At 35.4% G+C, this 15,108-nt stretch overlaps 1 protein-coding gene across 2 annotated transcripts; it reads right to left on the minus strand.

Annotated features, from left to right (window-relative positions):
• Positions 1–7,052: 7,052 nt before the first annotated feature.
• LOC132311263 (probable LRR receptor-like serine/threonine-protein kinase At3g47570) lies at positions 7,053–12,300 on the minus strand. 2 transcript variants are annotated; one of them, XM_059809101.1, is made up of 5 exons: positions 11,376–12,300; positions 10,621–11,274; positions 10,235–10,473; positions 8,116–8,875; positions 7,053–7,703 (listed from the first exon to the last, which is right to left on the minus strand). In XM_059809101.1, exons 1-5 carry the CDS (start codon positions 12,196–12,198, stop codon positions 7,330–7,332), a joined length of 2,850 nt encoding a protein of 949 aa, XP_059665084.1. In that variant the 5' UTR covers positions 12,199–12,300; the 3' UTR covers positions 7,053–7,329. The 2 variants fall into 2 exon arrangements, with proteins under 2 accessions (XP_059665084.1, XP_059665083.1); XM_059809100.1 differs by having other exon boundaries at positions 8,116–10,473.
• Positions 12,301–15,108: the final 2,808 nt, after the last annotated feature.

Consider the following 15,108-nt stretch of genomic DNA (forward strand, 5'->3'; position numbering starts at 1 on the left):
ATTTCTGTCTTTGGGTCTCCTCACTCTCTTCGTTCGCTCTCTGCTCATCGGCGGAGAAGTTCGTAGGGTAGTCAGAGATATCAAAACTGCCATAGCTGTTGAGCTGCGATGATAGAGGCCGAGCACGAGCCGAAGCTACCGTTGTTGATTCGGGCGATGATGGGGTCATAGTGGGCGAATTCAGATCGAAATCTAAATATCAAACCAGAAAAATAAAGATTTGAAAAAAGATTAAGAGAATCTCCGACGCGGAGCTCCGATCCGAATTCGTCCTGCTATGTTTGCCAAAATCTCACGGCTATGCTTGCTTGAATCTCTGCAAGTTCTCTTTGAGAATCAGGCATCTTATCCATACTATCAACCATTTCACTCTGAATTTGGAAGGATTTCTACGAGTCTTTGGTTAGAGTTTCATTTTTAGTTTAAGTTGAAGTCCTAATATGTTTAAAGCAACTCATCCTTAACATCTTTTCATCTCATTCTATTACTGCTATATATATATATATATTATTTCCATCTCATTCTCTCTTAGTTTCTCTCTCTCTCTCTCTCTCTCTCTATATATATATATATATATATATATTTAGTTATTTATTTATTTCCATCTCATTTTCTATGTGTCTCTATATACACAGAGAGAGCTGTTATAAATTCATGAAGGTTAAAACTTAAACCACAAACCGTAGCTCTCTCTGGAAAGTCTTTCTCTCCTATAATGGTTATGAATAAAGCTTTTATTCAAACAAGATGGTAATTACAGTCCTTAGAATTGGGGATTTTGTAGACATATAACATGTATTTATATATACATATATATAGATATATAATCCATATAAAGGTAATTAGGGTCATTTCAGTCTTTTAAAATTTTTGCCATTCATATGCCTCACATGACAGCCTTTAGCATTAAATTTTGGATGGACAACTAACCATTTGCAACAAATTGCATAGTTTAAGGGGTTAAGTGCCTTTCTAATAGTTTAGGGGGCTATTTGAGAGAGAAAAAAAAAAAATTTAGGGGGGTTTAATGCACTTAACCCTATCTTTTTATATCAATAGGCCTACCACACTTTTCGTGTGTCTTATATGCATCAACTGCAATACTGATGAATTATCCTTCAGGGATATGGGATTTTACCACTTTCTTTGTATCTGCTAATTGTGTCAATTAATGTATCTGCTAATTGTGTCTTTCCTTCCCTTAATGGTGGAATAACAACCTTATTAAAATAACGTTCAACATTGTGCCATAAAGACATTACCCATCGTAGGTTCAATATATCTAATAATAGATAATAAATAAATAAAACCTACATCAACCTCAAATCGTCGTTGACGACTCATTTTGATGTGTTGTGGTGGTGCAATAAGAGTGTGCACAATGCAACCAAAAACTCCTAAGTGAGAAATACTTGGTTTGTTAACTAACCAAGTGTTTGATGGTGCAAGTTATAGTGGTGAAAGACTGTGGCAATGTAACGACCCTAAACTAAAACCATTTATACAAAAATTTCGGCATGACCTCCCCTAAAAGTGGTCCTTCAACAACCTATCCCAATACACAAAACAAAAAAATATACTCCAGCATCCCATTCATTATACCTCAACATAGTTCCTCTCATGGTAGAACATGCACACACCAATTAATCTAAATTATCATAATTACAATCCCAAAATACATGGTTAAGATCTAAAGTCCATGTCTTACAACGTTACATGATACAATTACATGGAAATATATACCATGATTCTATTAATTTCATTTACATTAAACAAAAGATAAGTTCGTTCTTAAATTACAAGGCCATGAATACTAACTTAGTTACATTTCCACAACTATGAATATACATAGAATGGTTAAAATACAAAATAGCAAACAACCTTCTAACTACTTTCAAGTTTGCGGAGGATTGTTATCCGCCGTTTCTTTGCCATGACCTGAAAAAAATAATAAGTATGTAGGGTGAGCTATATGCTCAGTAGGTGACACTTAAGACACGCATCTTGTGTCCCCGTGAATCCAAACATAGAATAGGTCAATGGGAATGGGGATCATACAACATTCTAACCAAACTCAAGTACAAACAATGCAATGCCATGAAATGTGAATGCATGCCGATGTCGCTCCCCGTTTTCACATTTAAAATCCATCACTTTCAAACTGTTAATATAACCCGCCCTTTGGTGACCCCGCAGTGACACGAGAGGAGGATTGGCTAATGTCCCTGACCCTTGGTACCCCCGCGGCATCATTATGGGGCCCAGCTAGCTCAACCACGCCAAGGCGACTCCCTAGTCCCCTCTAGGCTATATTAACACTCAGGCCCTTTGGTACCCCCGCGGCGACCGGGTTTTCCAAAAACACTTTCATCAAAATACTTTTTCCCAAAACTCCCTATTTTCATTTCAAAAACAATCTTCCCAATCATGTCTCATGGTATGCATGTACATCATGTTCTTAATGCCATGGAAGTGAAGGCTTTCACATTATACAATTGTACATACATTACAAGTACTCTAGGGAAATTACACATGCCATCCCATATCATTCTAGTAAGTTCTACAATAATATAAGCATGGTAAATCAATTTATCAGACAAGGAAATTAGTCAAATAAACATGTTCTCATACAACTCAAGTAACACATTCAATCATAACCTCACATATAACACTTACATCATCTTTAATACAATTAATTCAAAAATAAACATGCTTTTCAACAATTTAGGAGGTATAATTAACAAAAGAGTAAGAACATCATGAGTTAAGAGCCCCTACCTCAAGATTGCACAAAACCCTTAAAATGGGTCTCTAAATTCGAAGGCCAAGGGGAGACCAAAAGCTGAAATTGATGGTACAACCGCGTAAACCTCGTCGTGCTCTTCGAAGAGCCGCAAACGGCTTCCAAGTATTCCAATTGATGAGAAGAAACCAAGCTTGTAAATGATGGTAAAAGAAAAGAAAAAGGGAACTGAGAGGATAAAGCGAGAGAACGTAATTGAGAAGAGAGAAAATGAGAGTCTGATATGTGAATTAAGTCATTTGTAATGACTTTGGTACAGGTGGGTCCCATTATCATATAAAAATATCTCATTTGCTCCCCACTATGTTGGCTGCCATCTCCTCATGATCAGACAAGAGATATATATATATATATATATATCATATGTATTTATAAAATTTAACTAAACCAAATCCCATTAATATTTTTTTTGTGGGTCCCGCGGCAACACATTACCAATCTCTCTTATTCTTCTTCACTCAATTCTCACGGCTGGCACTTGGTAGCAAGCTTCTCAGCTCCATTTGATATCATATATATATATATATATATATATATATATATATATATATATATATATATATATATATACATAACAAAACTAAATTATCCCATTAAACATCACAAGTGGGTAAAATCTGCAACCACAATTAGATAATTAATTATGGTAACCAAAAATATAATGAAATGAATTAAAATCTTAGAAAATTGGGTTGTCACAGGCAAGTAGTTAGTCTAATGCAACCTAAGAATGCTAGGACTGGTCCACATCTATCCCCTTAAATGCATTATAAAATATTGGAGATTCAACGACGACCTTTGAGGATGATGGTTTGATAATCATTTTACCTTTTGAGCGAACAATACATGAATAATTCCTTGACAAAATGTGGTTTCCCATGTAATATATTTAATCATTATAGACCCAAGATGACTAAAATAATCATGCTGAATCTCTATGGGTCATGGCACTTCTGTTGCGTCATAGCATTTCTGGTGCCTGAATTTCTGGTGTGTCATAGCACTTCTCTTTGGGTTATGGCACTTCTGTTGCGTCAAAAATTTTCATTGAGCCTACAACCTCATCTGCTTTCACACTAGACAAATCCCAATATACAGTGATAGTTTATACCCTTATCTGAAATCTTTTAGGTAATGACCTCAAGATTTTTTCACAAATTTTCTTATCACTAACTCATTTGCTTAAGTGGCGAAGTTCAGAAATAATTTCAAGAAGACTAGAATAGAAATCAGAAAAAGTTTCATCTTCTTTCATCGCAATGTTCTCAAACTTCTAAGAAAGCATTTGAATTTTGGATAGCTTCACTTTCGAAGTCCCTTCATGAGTAACGTGCAAAATATCCCAAGCATCTTTAGTAGTTTTACAATCAGAAATTCTAACATATTCAGATAGAACAACATAATTAATAATTGCATATAAAGCTTTTCCATTAGCATCATTACGCCTAGTTTCAAGTGCAGTGCAGGTAAAAATATATTTTAAAATATGAACTACTTTACCATCCACAATCTTTTCCTCAGTAGGAGGTGTATAACCTGACTCAACAACATCCCAGACTTTACCTCCTAAATTTTGCAAATAAGCTCCCATCTTTGATTTTCAAAAATTATAATTGTCTCCTTTGAATAAAGGACCACGTTGATTAAATTCTTCTTCTCTAAAAAAAAAAAGATATTATGAAGGAATTTTTGAAAACAAGCAAAAAATTTCACTAGGATTAACTCAATGTGTAGAGATTGGCTCCAATACCAAATGTGAGTTGTGCAGCGAAAGATAATTGTGGAAAGTTTAAGTTTTTAAATAGAAAAGATAAAATCCATGTCTTTCTATTTTAATTAGCTTTACTTAAATTAGTAATTAATTAATTAATCACATGTAAGATAAAAGCAAAGTAAATGGAGTTTGAGAGATAACACCGAGATTTTAGCGAGGAAACCCCAGTTGATAGAATATACCAATTGTTGTGGAAAAAACCTCGTGGATTATACAGTCCAGAGCAAAACGATCCACTATATTGAAACAAATTCACTAAATTTTGACTCAGGCTCACACCCTATCATTCTACCAAAAACCAATTGCTGACAATCATCTGGTTTTGCGACGTCCCGTCCAACAACTCTTGACTCCAGGCTTACTCTTGATCTCCGTAGAAGGATTACTGGTAGATTACACAACACTCCTCAAAGGTTTTGACCATTCCAAAGTGTGGTCGCTTCACCCCTTTTCTTCAAGATCTGAATTTAATGTAGAAGAAATAGATCTACTTCTCTGATTGTTGTCAATGCAATATTCAATAAACTTTGAACACGATCAGGAATTGAACAACACCCTAAAATCACTCTTGTATTTATGTGTGTGTTTTCAAGAAATAAAAACAGAAAAATCAAATTTGATTTTCGGCAAAATCTCTCAAATAAGCTTTTAAAGAATCAGAAGTATTAATGCAAAAATCGTATCAACCTAGATGTAAAACAAGGTTTATATAGACTTTCAAAGACCTAGATATGCATAAGAAAGAAGTAAATTTTGTGCATAGGACTTTTGGAAAGAAATCCATATCAAATAGGAAGTTTAGATTGAACAGAAAACTGATACCTAATCTGCAAGAGTATTCTAAACCAGTAGCCACTCTTGGAACAGGTTCAGAGTGTTCAAAGCAGTGGTTCTTGAACCAGTAGGACATGTTGGTACCGGTTCCCAAATGACAAATTCGAATGGGCAGGGTCCTAACCTTTAACTCAACTTTCTAAAGTGTTGTTCATATCTTTTTTATAGATATCAGTTTATCAAATACGAACAACTCGTCAATTTTGTAGCCGATTTCGATCTTGATTTTGAAACTTCAAAATACAACTCGATCGGACTTATTTTAACATCAAAATTAACCAATTACAAAATATAAATTATAGCTTTTTTCATATAGTTAGAATAATTTCTTTTCGTTTAATCGTCTTCGCTATGTAAGCTTTTGTAGAGAAGACTATTGGTTATAATTTTCCAAGCTAATCATTTGTTAAAGTCTGAGCAAGGAATTGTTTACAGCATTTGGCCTGAGACATGCAACTATTACTTTCTTCTTCCTTAGATTTCAGCCTTAGTTTGTCACGCTTAAGATTCCTAAAATTCACACGGTGTTAGCATCTAGGGTTTTGCTTTTTGGAACTATGTGGCTAAACATAAATTTTAAGGAAAGTAATAGGCCATGCTGTTAAACAATGTTTTTTTTTTTTTTTTTTTTTTTTATAAAGAAAATAAACTAAATTTCCTCCGATTCCAATTCCTTGATGGCAATTTGGCGCTCCCAAACTTAGCTTTAATTCTTTTACACATTTCTATCTGAATGAAAATAAACTATATTGCAAGTATCATGTAACAAAGTCAAACATTAGAGCTTAAGGAATAATAAGAACCTGAACTTAGAGCTAGAATGAATGTAACAAGAAAAATGTGTAAATTCTCCAACCTAGAATGAGGAGTAGTAAGAAGCTAAATGTTGAAGCAATGTAACAAAATTCACTTTCCATAAGTTGTTTTTCTATCTGAATCATTCAAATCCTACGTTTCTATGTAAATTATATACATATGTGTGTGTTTCTATGTAAATTATATACATATGTATGCGAAGAGGATGAGGAGTCAGCAGCAGTAGCAGTTGAAACCGATGAAGATGAGGACAAAACCAAAAAAATGAACATATTACTCAAACACAATTAGATTTCCCCAATCTATTCAAATAACCAAAGGCATAAGCTTAATTCAAATAACCAAAGGCATAAGCTTAATTTCCCCAATCTATTTCTCAAACACAATTAGATAAAATAACAGAGTCTGAACCGAAAGACTAGAAGCAGTGGTGGTCATATCTAATAAAATGAACATATTACTACCAAAAGTTCACACTTCTTTGAAAATCTTATACTAATCTACGCAAATTCAAGAAACTGTAGCGGTCATAGTTAATAAGATGAGCTTATTTCATCTACTCTCTATCCATCCAGCTTTTCAAAGATAAAATTACAATGGCTATATTAGTTCTTGTCATTGAAAAATTGTTACAGCTCTATCTGTGCACATCATTCAGTTTACAAATTGAGAATTAAAAAACCTAATTTTTTTGCTACTGATATCCATCTTTGATAGGGGATAAAAAAGGGTACAACAAGTCCACAATAGATTTGATAGTCCAATAATATTGTATTTTATATGTTGTTAAATTGGAGAATTTGGAGTGCCATCGACATCTTGGAGAATTTAAAAAATAATAATAATAATACTAATCTGACAGAGTGTCTTGTTAAAAAGTACTGTAACAAACATTCAACTGAAAGGAAGTGAAGCCTACAAATAATAACTCTGGTGGAGTCACATGTCATACAAATATCACTAACTATATTAGGAAGGCCTCTGATACATCTGAGGAATCACCAAGAATAGTGATAAAGTATGCAAAAGGCTTATTTGTAAAATATCTCCAACAAAACATGAAGAGTTATTCTCTAACTGAGTACACCATTCTGAAACTTAGCTAGATCAGTGGCTTCATTGAATTCCTCGTTACGCTCTCATGAAACGAGATTTTGATCTTCTTGAGCCTGGCTAAGACATAATTCATGTGAACCCTCTCCTCAGGTAAGTCTGCGGTGCATTCTAGAGCTAATCCTAAGAGGGATGACAGGCAATTATTTGTAGCAGCAAAATATTCTTCCTCTTCTCTTAGTAAATTAGCATCTGCAACCTCCAGTATTTCATTAGGGAAAGACTCCCAAACCCAATGCATCAAACTCAGTTCCCCTTGAAATAGATCCTCTGTGGGCTTCTTCCTTGTAAATGTTTCCATCAACAAAATTCCATAACTGTAAACATCCGCCATAGGAGATACTATCCCGGCCGAACCATACTCTGAAACATTAGTATTATAAGTAAATTTTAATAAAAAAGAAACAGTATTAGGTAGAATACTGGAATAAACTTCCCAAAAAACATAGGAAGTGCTCAAACAAAACAGTGGGTCTTGAGATTTAGAAGCATACTATATGTTAAATTCCACTTACTGACCTTTATGCTTCTTCCCTTTCCTTTTCCCACTAAAAAATATTAATAGCATAGGGCGAAAACCAATAATTTACCATAGATGGAGAAAAAATGAGAAAATGTACTCAAGTCCCATGTCAGTTAATTTACTATTTGCGAAAACCAAATCGAAAAGAAAAGGAAGAACAAAAATTTATGTTGCATATTATTTCTTTACTTCTCTATTTACCAAGACATTGATATGGAGTAAAAATGTCCCAATGGTGTAGAAGGAACATACCTGGTGCCATATACCCAATGGTGCCTAGTGTCTTTGTTTGTGCCATTGACTTGTTCTCCATCAAGAGCTTTGCTATACCAAAATCACTTACGTGTGCAACCATGTCTTCATCTAACAGAATGTTGCTTGGCTTCAAGTCACAATGCACCACTGGGGTTGAACAACTGTGATGGAGATACTCTACTGCAGATGCAACATCTATCATGATGCACAACCTTTGGACAATATCCAAGCAATAGTTGTGAGAGTACAACCACCTGTCAAGGTTCCCATTTGGCATATATTGTAGCACCAAGGCTTTGAAATCAAGGTTGGAGCAACTGCTGATTATTTTGACAAGATTTCGGTGACGAATGTTGCGCAGTACTTCACACTCTGCATCGAAACTCTTGAATGCACCTTGTTGCTCTAAATTGAAAACCTTGACAGCAGCAACCATCCCATCAGCGAATATCCCTTTGTATACCGAACCAAGGCCTCCCTTTCCAATCAAATTTTCTTCACACAAGTAGTTTGTTGAACAAAGAATCTCTTGGTGTGATATCCTTCTATGTGTTACACCAGGTGGTAAATCACATTGGATTGGAAGTTGCCTGCTTTTGTTTTTGCATCTTAGCAATCCAACTAGAAAAGCCACTACAATTACCAATGAGGCAATTGGTGGTACAACATATTTCAGAAGAATTTCTGTCTTCCGTGATTTTTTGGGGCTTTTACATTTTCTGACATGGAACTGAGGTGCTCCACATAGTGCATCATTCTGCATGAAAGATTCATACGTGAAATTTGCAAAAGATCCTCCACTTGGAATTTCTCCGCTTAATCTATTGAATGAAACATTTATGTACTTAAGATACAAAAGTTTCTCCAATGACTTGGGGATTGCACCAAAAAAATTGTTCAGCGATAGATCTAAGGATTCCAAACTTATCAAATCAGAAAATGATTGGGGTATAGGACCCTGTAGTCTGTTTTTTGACAAGGAGAAGTTGGCCAGGCTCTGAAGTTGCCCAATTGTGTTTGGAATTTTACCTGTGAACTGATTCTTTGATAGATCCAACAGCGTAACATGTTTCAAATTGCCAATTTCTGGAGGTAGAGAACCACTTAGAATATTAGAAGACAAGTTCAGAACAATGATATCCTTAAGGTTCCACATAGTCAATGGAATTTCAGAAGTTAAGGCATTGGTATCTAAAAAGAGTTTTCTCAATGAAGTAAGGTTCCCAAAGCAGCTCGGAATTGATCCAGAAAATTTATTTCCATACAACTTTAACTCACTCAAGCTTTTTAAAGCACATAGTCTGCTTGTAATCGTTCCTTGCAATTTAGTACCAGCAATTTCCAAAAACTGGAGTTTCAGAAGCTGTCCAAATTTTTCTGGGATTGACCCTGTCAGGTCATTATCTCCTAAAGCCAATCTAATCAAGTTGCTCAAATTTCCAATTTCTGTAGGAATTACTCCTTTTATTTGGCAGGCAGTTGCAACAATTTCTTCAAGAGAGTTGGAGAAATTTCCTATCGATTTTGGAATAATACCATTCAGAGGATTATATTGTAAGGCCAATGATTTCAAATGCCTGCAATTGGTTAATGAAGTGATAAAACTTAGCTCAATTGCCGATGGATCGTTCGTTAACTGATTCATTTCTAAATTGAGAAATTGGAGGTGGCCTAAATTCCCGAGAGTCGTGGGAACGCTACCAATGAACAAGTTACTGGATAGATCGATCTCAACTAGTTGGGTGGCATTTGAGATTGAGTTGGGAATTATTCCACTGACTTGGTTCTCAGCAAGATAAAGAGTACCAAGATTTGGAAGCCAAAAGAAAGTACTTGATGGAAGAGTTCCTGAAAGGTGATTACTTGTGAGGGAAATGTATTCTAATGTACTTAGGTTGAAGAGTGACAATGGTATTTCACCCATAAGGTAGTTAGAAAAAAGGCTTAAACTTATCAAATTTGAGAGATGCCCTAATTGCCAAGGAATCATACCATGAAAATTGTTTTCACTCAAATCGATATCCTCTAACATGGACATATTACCAATTGAAAGTGGAATTTCACCTTTCAAGTTATTTCTACCAAGATATAAAAGTTGAAGTGCAGACAACCTTACAATGTCAATTGGCATGCTTCCTGTGAAATTATTGATCGATAGATCAAGTTCCTTAAGTGCCTTGCAATGGGACAGTCCAGAAGAGATATCGCCAGTGAGTCGGTTCGAAGAAAGATAAATGACTTCAAGCCTTGGATTTCGGCGACATAGACCCTTGGGCAGAACACCAGAGACTTTATTGTAGGAGAGATCAAATTCCACAAGTGAGGAGATGTTGAAGATTGTATCAGGTAATTCACCTGCAAGAAAAGTGAAGAAAAGGAGCTTAGAGATTGCAAAATTGAAAGATATGTTGCAAATAGAAGGGGAATTTTTTATTTTGTTATATCCTAAGGCTGGTAGCATCTTTAAAATTGACAAATTACTAACTGAAGGTGAAATTGTACCAGTCAGGCTGTTACCACCAAGATATAATATATGAAGCTTAGATAAGTTGCTGATTCCCCAAGGCATTTGTCCTGTAAATTCATTGTATGACAGTGCTATATCTCGAAGTTCAGTACATTTGGGTAAGCTAGTAGGAAGCTTGCCACCTAGCTGATTTCGTGCAATATGTAGCTCTTCAAGCTTTGAGAGATTGTTGCACATGTCTACTGGGAGAGTACCGGACAGCGTATTGTTGGTGAGGCCAATCCTTTGCAAAGAAGAAATGTTGAAAATGGTGGAAGGAATGAACCCTGAAATGCTATTGTTCCTGATGTATAGTACCTTCAGCTTGCGAAGATAACCTATGTCTGAAGGGATAGATCCTGTGAAATTGTTGTAAGAGAGATGCAGGACCTGAAGCTTAGATAAGTTGCCGATTCCCTGAGGCATTTGTCCCGTAAATTCATTGAATGATAGTGATATATCTCGAAGTTCCGTACATTTGGATAAGCTAGCAGGGAGCTTGCCACCTAGCTGATTCTGTGAAAGAACTGTGAATTCAAGCCTTGGATTTCGGTGACATAGACCCTTGGGCAGACCACCAGAGAGTTTATTGTAGGAGAGATCTAAATCCACAAGTGAAGAGATGTTGAAGATTGTATCAGGTAATTTACCTGCAACAAAAGCGAAGACAAGAAGCTTAGAGATTGTAAAATTGAAAGATATGATTTTAAATAGTTAGGAGTTATCATCAGAACTGAATGTGAAATTGTACCAGTCAGGCTGTTACCACCAAGATATAATAACTGAAGCTTAGACAAGTTCCCGATTCCCCAAGGTATTTGTCCTGTAAATTCATTGAATGAAAGTGATATTTCTTGAAGTTCAGTACACTTGGGTAAGCTAATGGGAAGCTTGCCACCTAGCCGATTCTGTGAAAGATACAGCCCTTGAAGCTTTGAGAGATTGTTGCACATGTCCATTGGGAGACTTGGAGACAGGTTATTATTAGAGAGTTCAATCCTTTGCAAAGAAGAAATGTTGAAGATGGTGGAAGGAATGAACCCTGAAATGTTGTTGTTACTAATGGCTAATATCTTCAGCTTGGGAAGATAGCCAATGTCTCTGGGGATAGATCCAGTGAAATAGTTGTCAGAGAGAAGCAAGAATTCAAGTTTGGTTAGAATTCTGAAACTAGTTGGAATTTTACCACTAAACTCATTGAAGCCAAAATTGATTGATTTTAGTCGACGCAAACGACCTAGTTCACCAGGGAGATGGCCATGAAAGCTGTTCTCACTGATATCAAAGAAACTGAGGAATGAGAGGTTGCCAACATCTTTGGGGATGGTACCTCTAAGACCCATATTTGAAAGATTCAAGGCTGTCACTCTTTGACGCCTACGGCTGCAAGCAACACCAACCCAATTGCAAAAGGAGGTACCTTTTGACCAATTTGTTGCCAAAACATTAGTAGGATCAATGGTAATATGAGCTTTGAAGGCTAGAAGTGCATACTCATCTGTGAAGCTGGTTGAAGTCACAGCCAGGCAACCCACAAATGAATATATCAGAAACAATAACAATATTACACCCATGACTGTAAAAGTAGTAAATATTGTTTGGTGTTGAGATAAAATTGTTAGAACTGAATTGGAATTTTAGTTCTGTCTAATTGTAAATTTATAGCAGTTCCGCATAACTAGAGTATCCTAGTAGTCTTTTTGGTTCAGTTTGTGGAATTTATTTGATCACCACTCAAATTATTTGTGACAGCAGTGCGTGAAAGTGATAGTCAATGTCATTGATGTAAGAGGGGAGTCTTTAACGTAATTTATACTTCGACATCCACAGCGATGAATTGGGACTGATTCTGTCAAATTGTAAATCAATGATTTGAAATTCCACAAAATTACAGTACTATTCTTTGTTCGATTGTGGAATTGATCCCAAATTCTTTATAGAATTCCAAAACCCATTATTTGGTCTCCTCAAAAGAAATGTGACCACAAAATTTGTGTGTGTGAAAATGATTGTCAATGCCAACAAAGTGGAATTCCTTCGTGTTGGAAAGGTTGTAAATGATTTTTTTTTTTTTTTTTTTTTTTTTTTTATGTCAAAGCAAACACACACCCATATTTTGCCCCCACTGGGTCCGGAACTCGAACTCTAGACTAGGGATTAGGAAGAGCTTATACCTTCTAGGCTATAGCAAGGAAAGTAGTATTTGACAGCAAATTGCAAGTAATATACTTCAATGTAGCTTTTGCCAAAGTCCGGACATTGACGCATCAAAACACTACCTGGAAAAGGTTTCCCCTAGTTAGAAAATTTTTCTATTCCATAAGATCTATTGTAATGTGTGAAAATGATGGTCAATGCCAATAAAGTGGAAAGACTTCATTTTGGAGAGGTTCGAAATGCCCTAGTTGATGTACGTGTGGACTCAAGAAAGTCATTGAGTCAATCTTTGGACTTTGGCAAAATTTCCAATCCCAAATCTAAAATATCGATTGGGTACTTTTGGACTTTGGTAAGATATTTGATAGAAATATCATAACTATCAATTGAGAAGCATTTTTTACACATTTTATCTTAGACGAAATTTTTGTGCACTGGTCAAGACCTTTGGTCACCGTTCTAACGTAAAGTCATCTTTCTTTGCATTGAATTGCATCTCCACACACACACACAAATAATAATCAATGGGCTAGTGGCCCAACAGTACCAAGTTCCTACCGTTCAAAGGGAGATTAAGGGTTCAAGCCTCACTGAAGGCATGGGTGTGTGATAACCAACTAAGAAAAAAAGAAAATATTTTTTGGATGATAAGTTTTATTTCAAAAACTTATAGGAGTTCAAACAATTAATTTGCAAATCGATAACTATAAAACCTAAACAGGGGAATTAATTATAGTTCTTCTATGAGAATATCCCGATTGGATCAGAATATCAGTTCATTTTTGTTAATTACCGTAAACTCTAATAGTTTAATATATTAGAGAAAGTTACTTCAATATTTAAATCCTTGGACAAATTGTTGATCAACGAGTTCCATGTAATTAACCACCAGATGGGCCAGCCCATGCCAAGAGAAGAGGACCAACAGCTGCTGGCCCAGTTTATCGAAAAGGAATGGGCCCATCGACCCAAGAGAGTCCCACTCCAAGCGGAAGCCTTTTCCTAGTAGAAAAGGGTTCAAAAAAGTCCCAAATAAAAGGTCTTTGTGAGCGTTGGATGTGAAAGTGCTATTTGACTAACAATATTACACCCATGACTGTAAAAGTAGTAATATTGTTTGGTGTCGAGATAAAATTTGGAGTTAGAACTGAATTGGAATTTTAGTTGTGTAATTGTAAATTTATAGCAGTTCCACATCACTACAGTATTCCTAATAGTCTTTTTGTCTCCTCAAGGAAATGTGATCACAAAATCTGTGTGTGTGAAAGTGATTGCCCATGCCAACAAAGTGGAATCCCTTCGCTTTGGAAAGGTTGTAAATGCCTTTCGTTGATATTTTTTTATTGTTTTTTTAATGTCAATGCAAACACACCTATTTTGTCCCAACCGGGACTCGAACACTATACTAGGGAGAGCTTATACCTTTGTCAGGAAAGTAATCTTTGACGCAACTTGCAAGTAATACTTTAATGTTAGCTTTTGCCAAAGTCCCAAAATTGACGCATCAAACACCACCTGGAAAGTTTCCACCTAGTTAGAATTTTTTTCTATTCCATAAGATTTATTGTAACTTGGTCATTGTAACCATCAATGAGCACAGTACATTTAAAGGAGGCTGTACATGTTAAAGTCTTTCTCCATTTTCTTGGCAACCAAACAATTTGGAATTCAAAGCTTTGTGTTTGTTTTCCTAGTCTTGTTCAGTGCTGAAACTTTGGACATTGGCAACATACTTGGAGTATTATTTTTGTTAGAAAGTATATGAACTATATTATTTTTGTATAACTCACTCTTCCCAGACCCATAACAGCAAGCATTATTTACCTTAAAAGTAACTGAACTATACCGTAGACAAATTGCTCGAAAATAAGTATTATGAGGTACATGTTTGAAACTTTTGGATGGACAAACTCCTAAAATAAAATACGTTTCTAATAATTTAATTTTTTTATTACTTCAAAATTATTTAATTGCATATATTGAATATTGTTACATAAAAGCTTTACTTTACTCTATTAAATAAAATAAAAGTATTTAATAATATGAATAGTTAGTAGTAAACATGTGTCTTTTCATTTGAGAATTTGAGACGTTTGATGTGTGGATACATACTTGAATTCACATAACATAGGAACTATCAATTGAGAAGCTATTAAGGCTATGAAGGTAAGATTGTGTATATTTTGCCCTTCATAAACCTCGTAATGACAGGTGCCTCATGCGTTGGTCTTGTCCTTTTGACACTGATTATGTCCTTCCGACAGTATTTTAATGCAAAGTCTTCACTTTGTTGACGATAACAGCACCATTGAGCCCTAAATTTATGT

The sequence above is a fragment of the Cornus florida genome, unplaced genomic scaffold, assembly GCF_030987335.1.
Source record: "Cornus florida cultivar Cherokee Brave unplaced genomic scaffold, ASM3098733v1 CherokeeBrave_3.0.0_Hap2_Chr06, whole genome shotgun sequence".
NCBI classification, from domain to species: Eukaryota; Viridiplantae; Streptophyta; class Magnoliopsida; order Cornales; family Cornaceae; genus Cornus; species Cornus florida.

Coding starts and splice junctions, on each gene's coding strand:
- LOC132311263 (XM_059809100.1), bottom strand. CDS start 12,198: ATGGGTGTAATATTGTTATTGTTTCTGATATATTCATTTGTGGGTTGC. Junction 11,275..11,375: donor TGGTGGTAACAGCCTGACTG/GTACAATTTCAC, acceptor CTTTTGTTGCAG/GTAAATTACCTGATACAATC. Junction 7,704..8,115: donor CATTGGGTATATGGCACCAG/GTATGTTCCTTC, acceptor CTAATGTTTCAG/AGTATGGTTCGGCCGGGATA.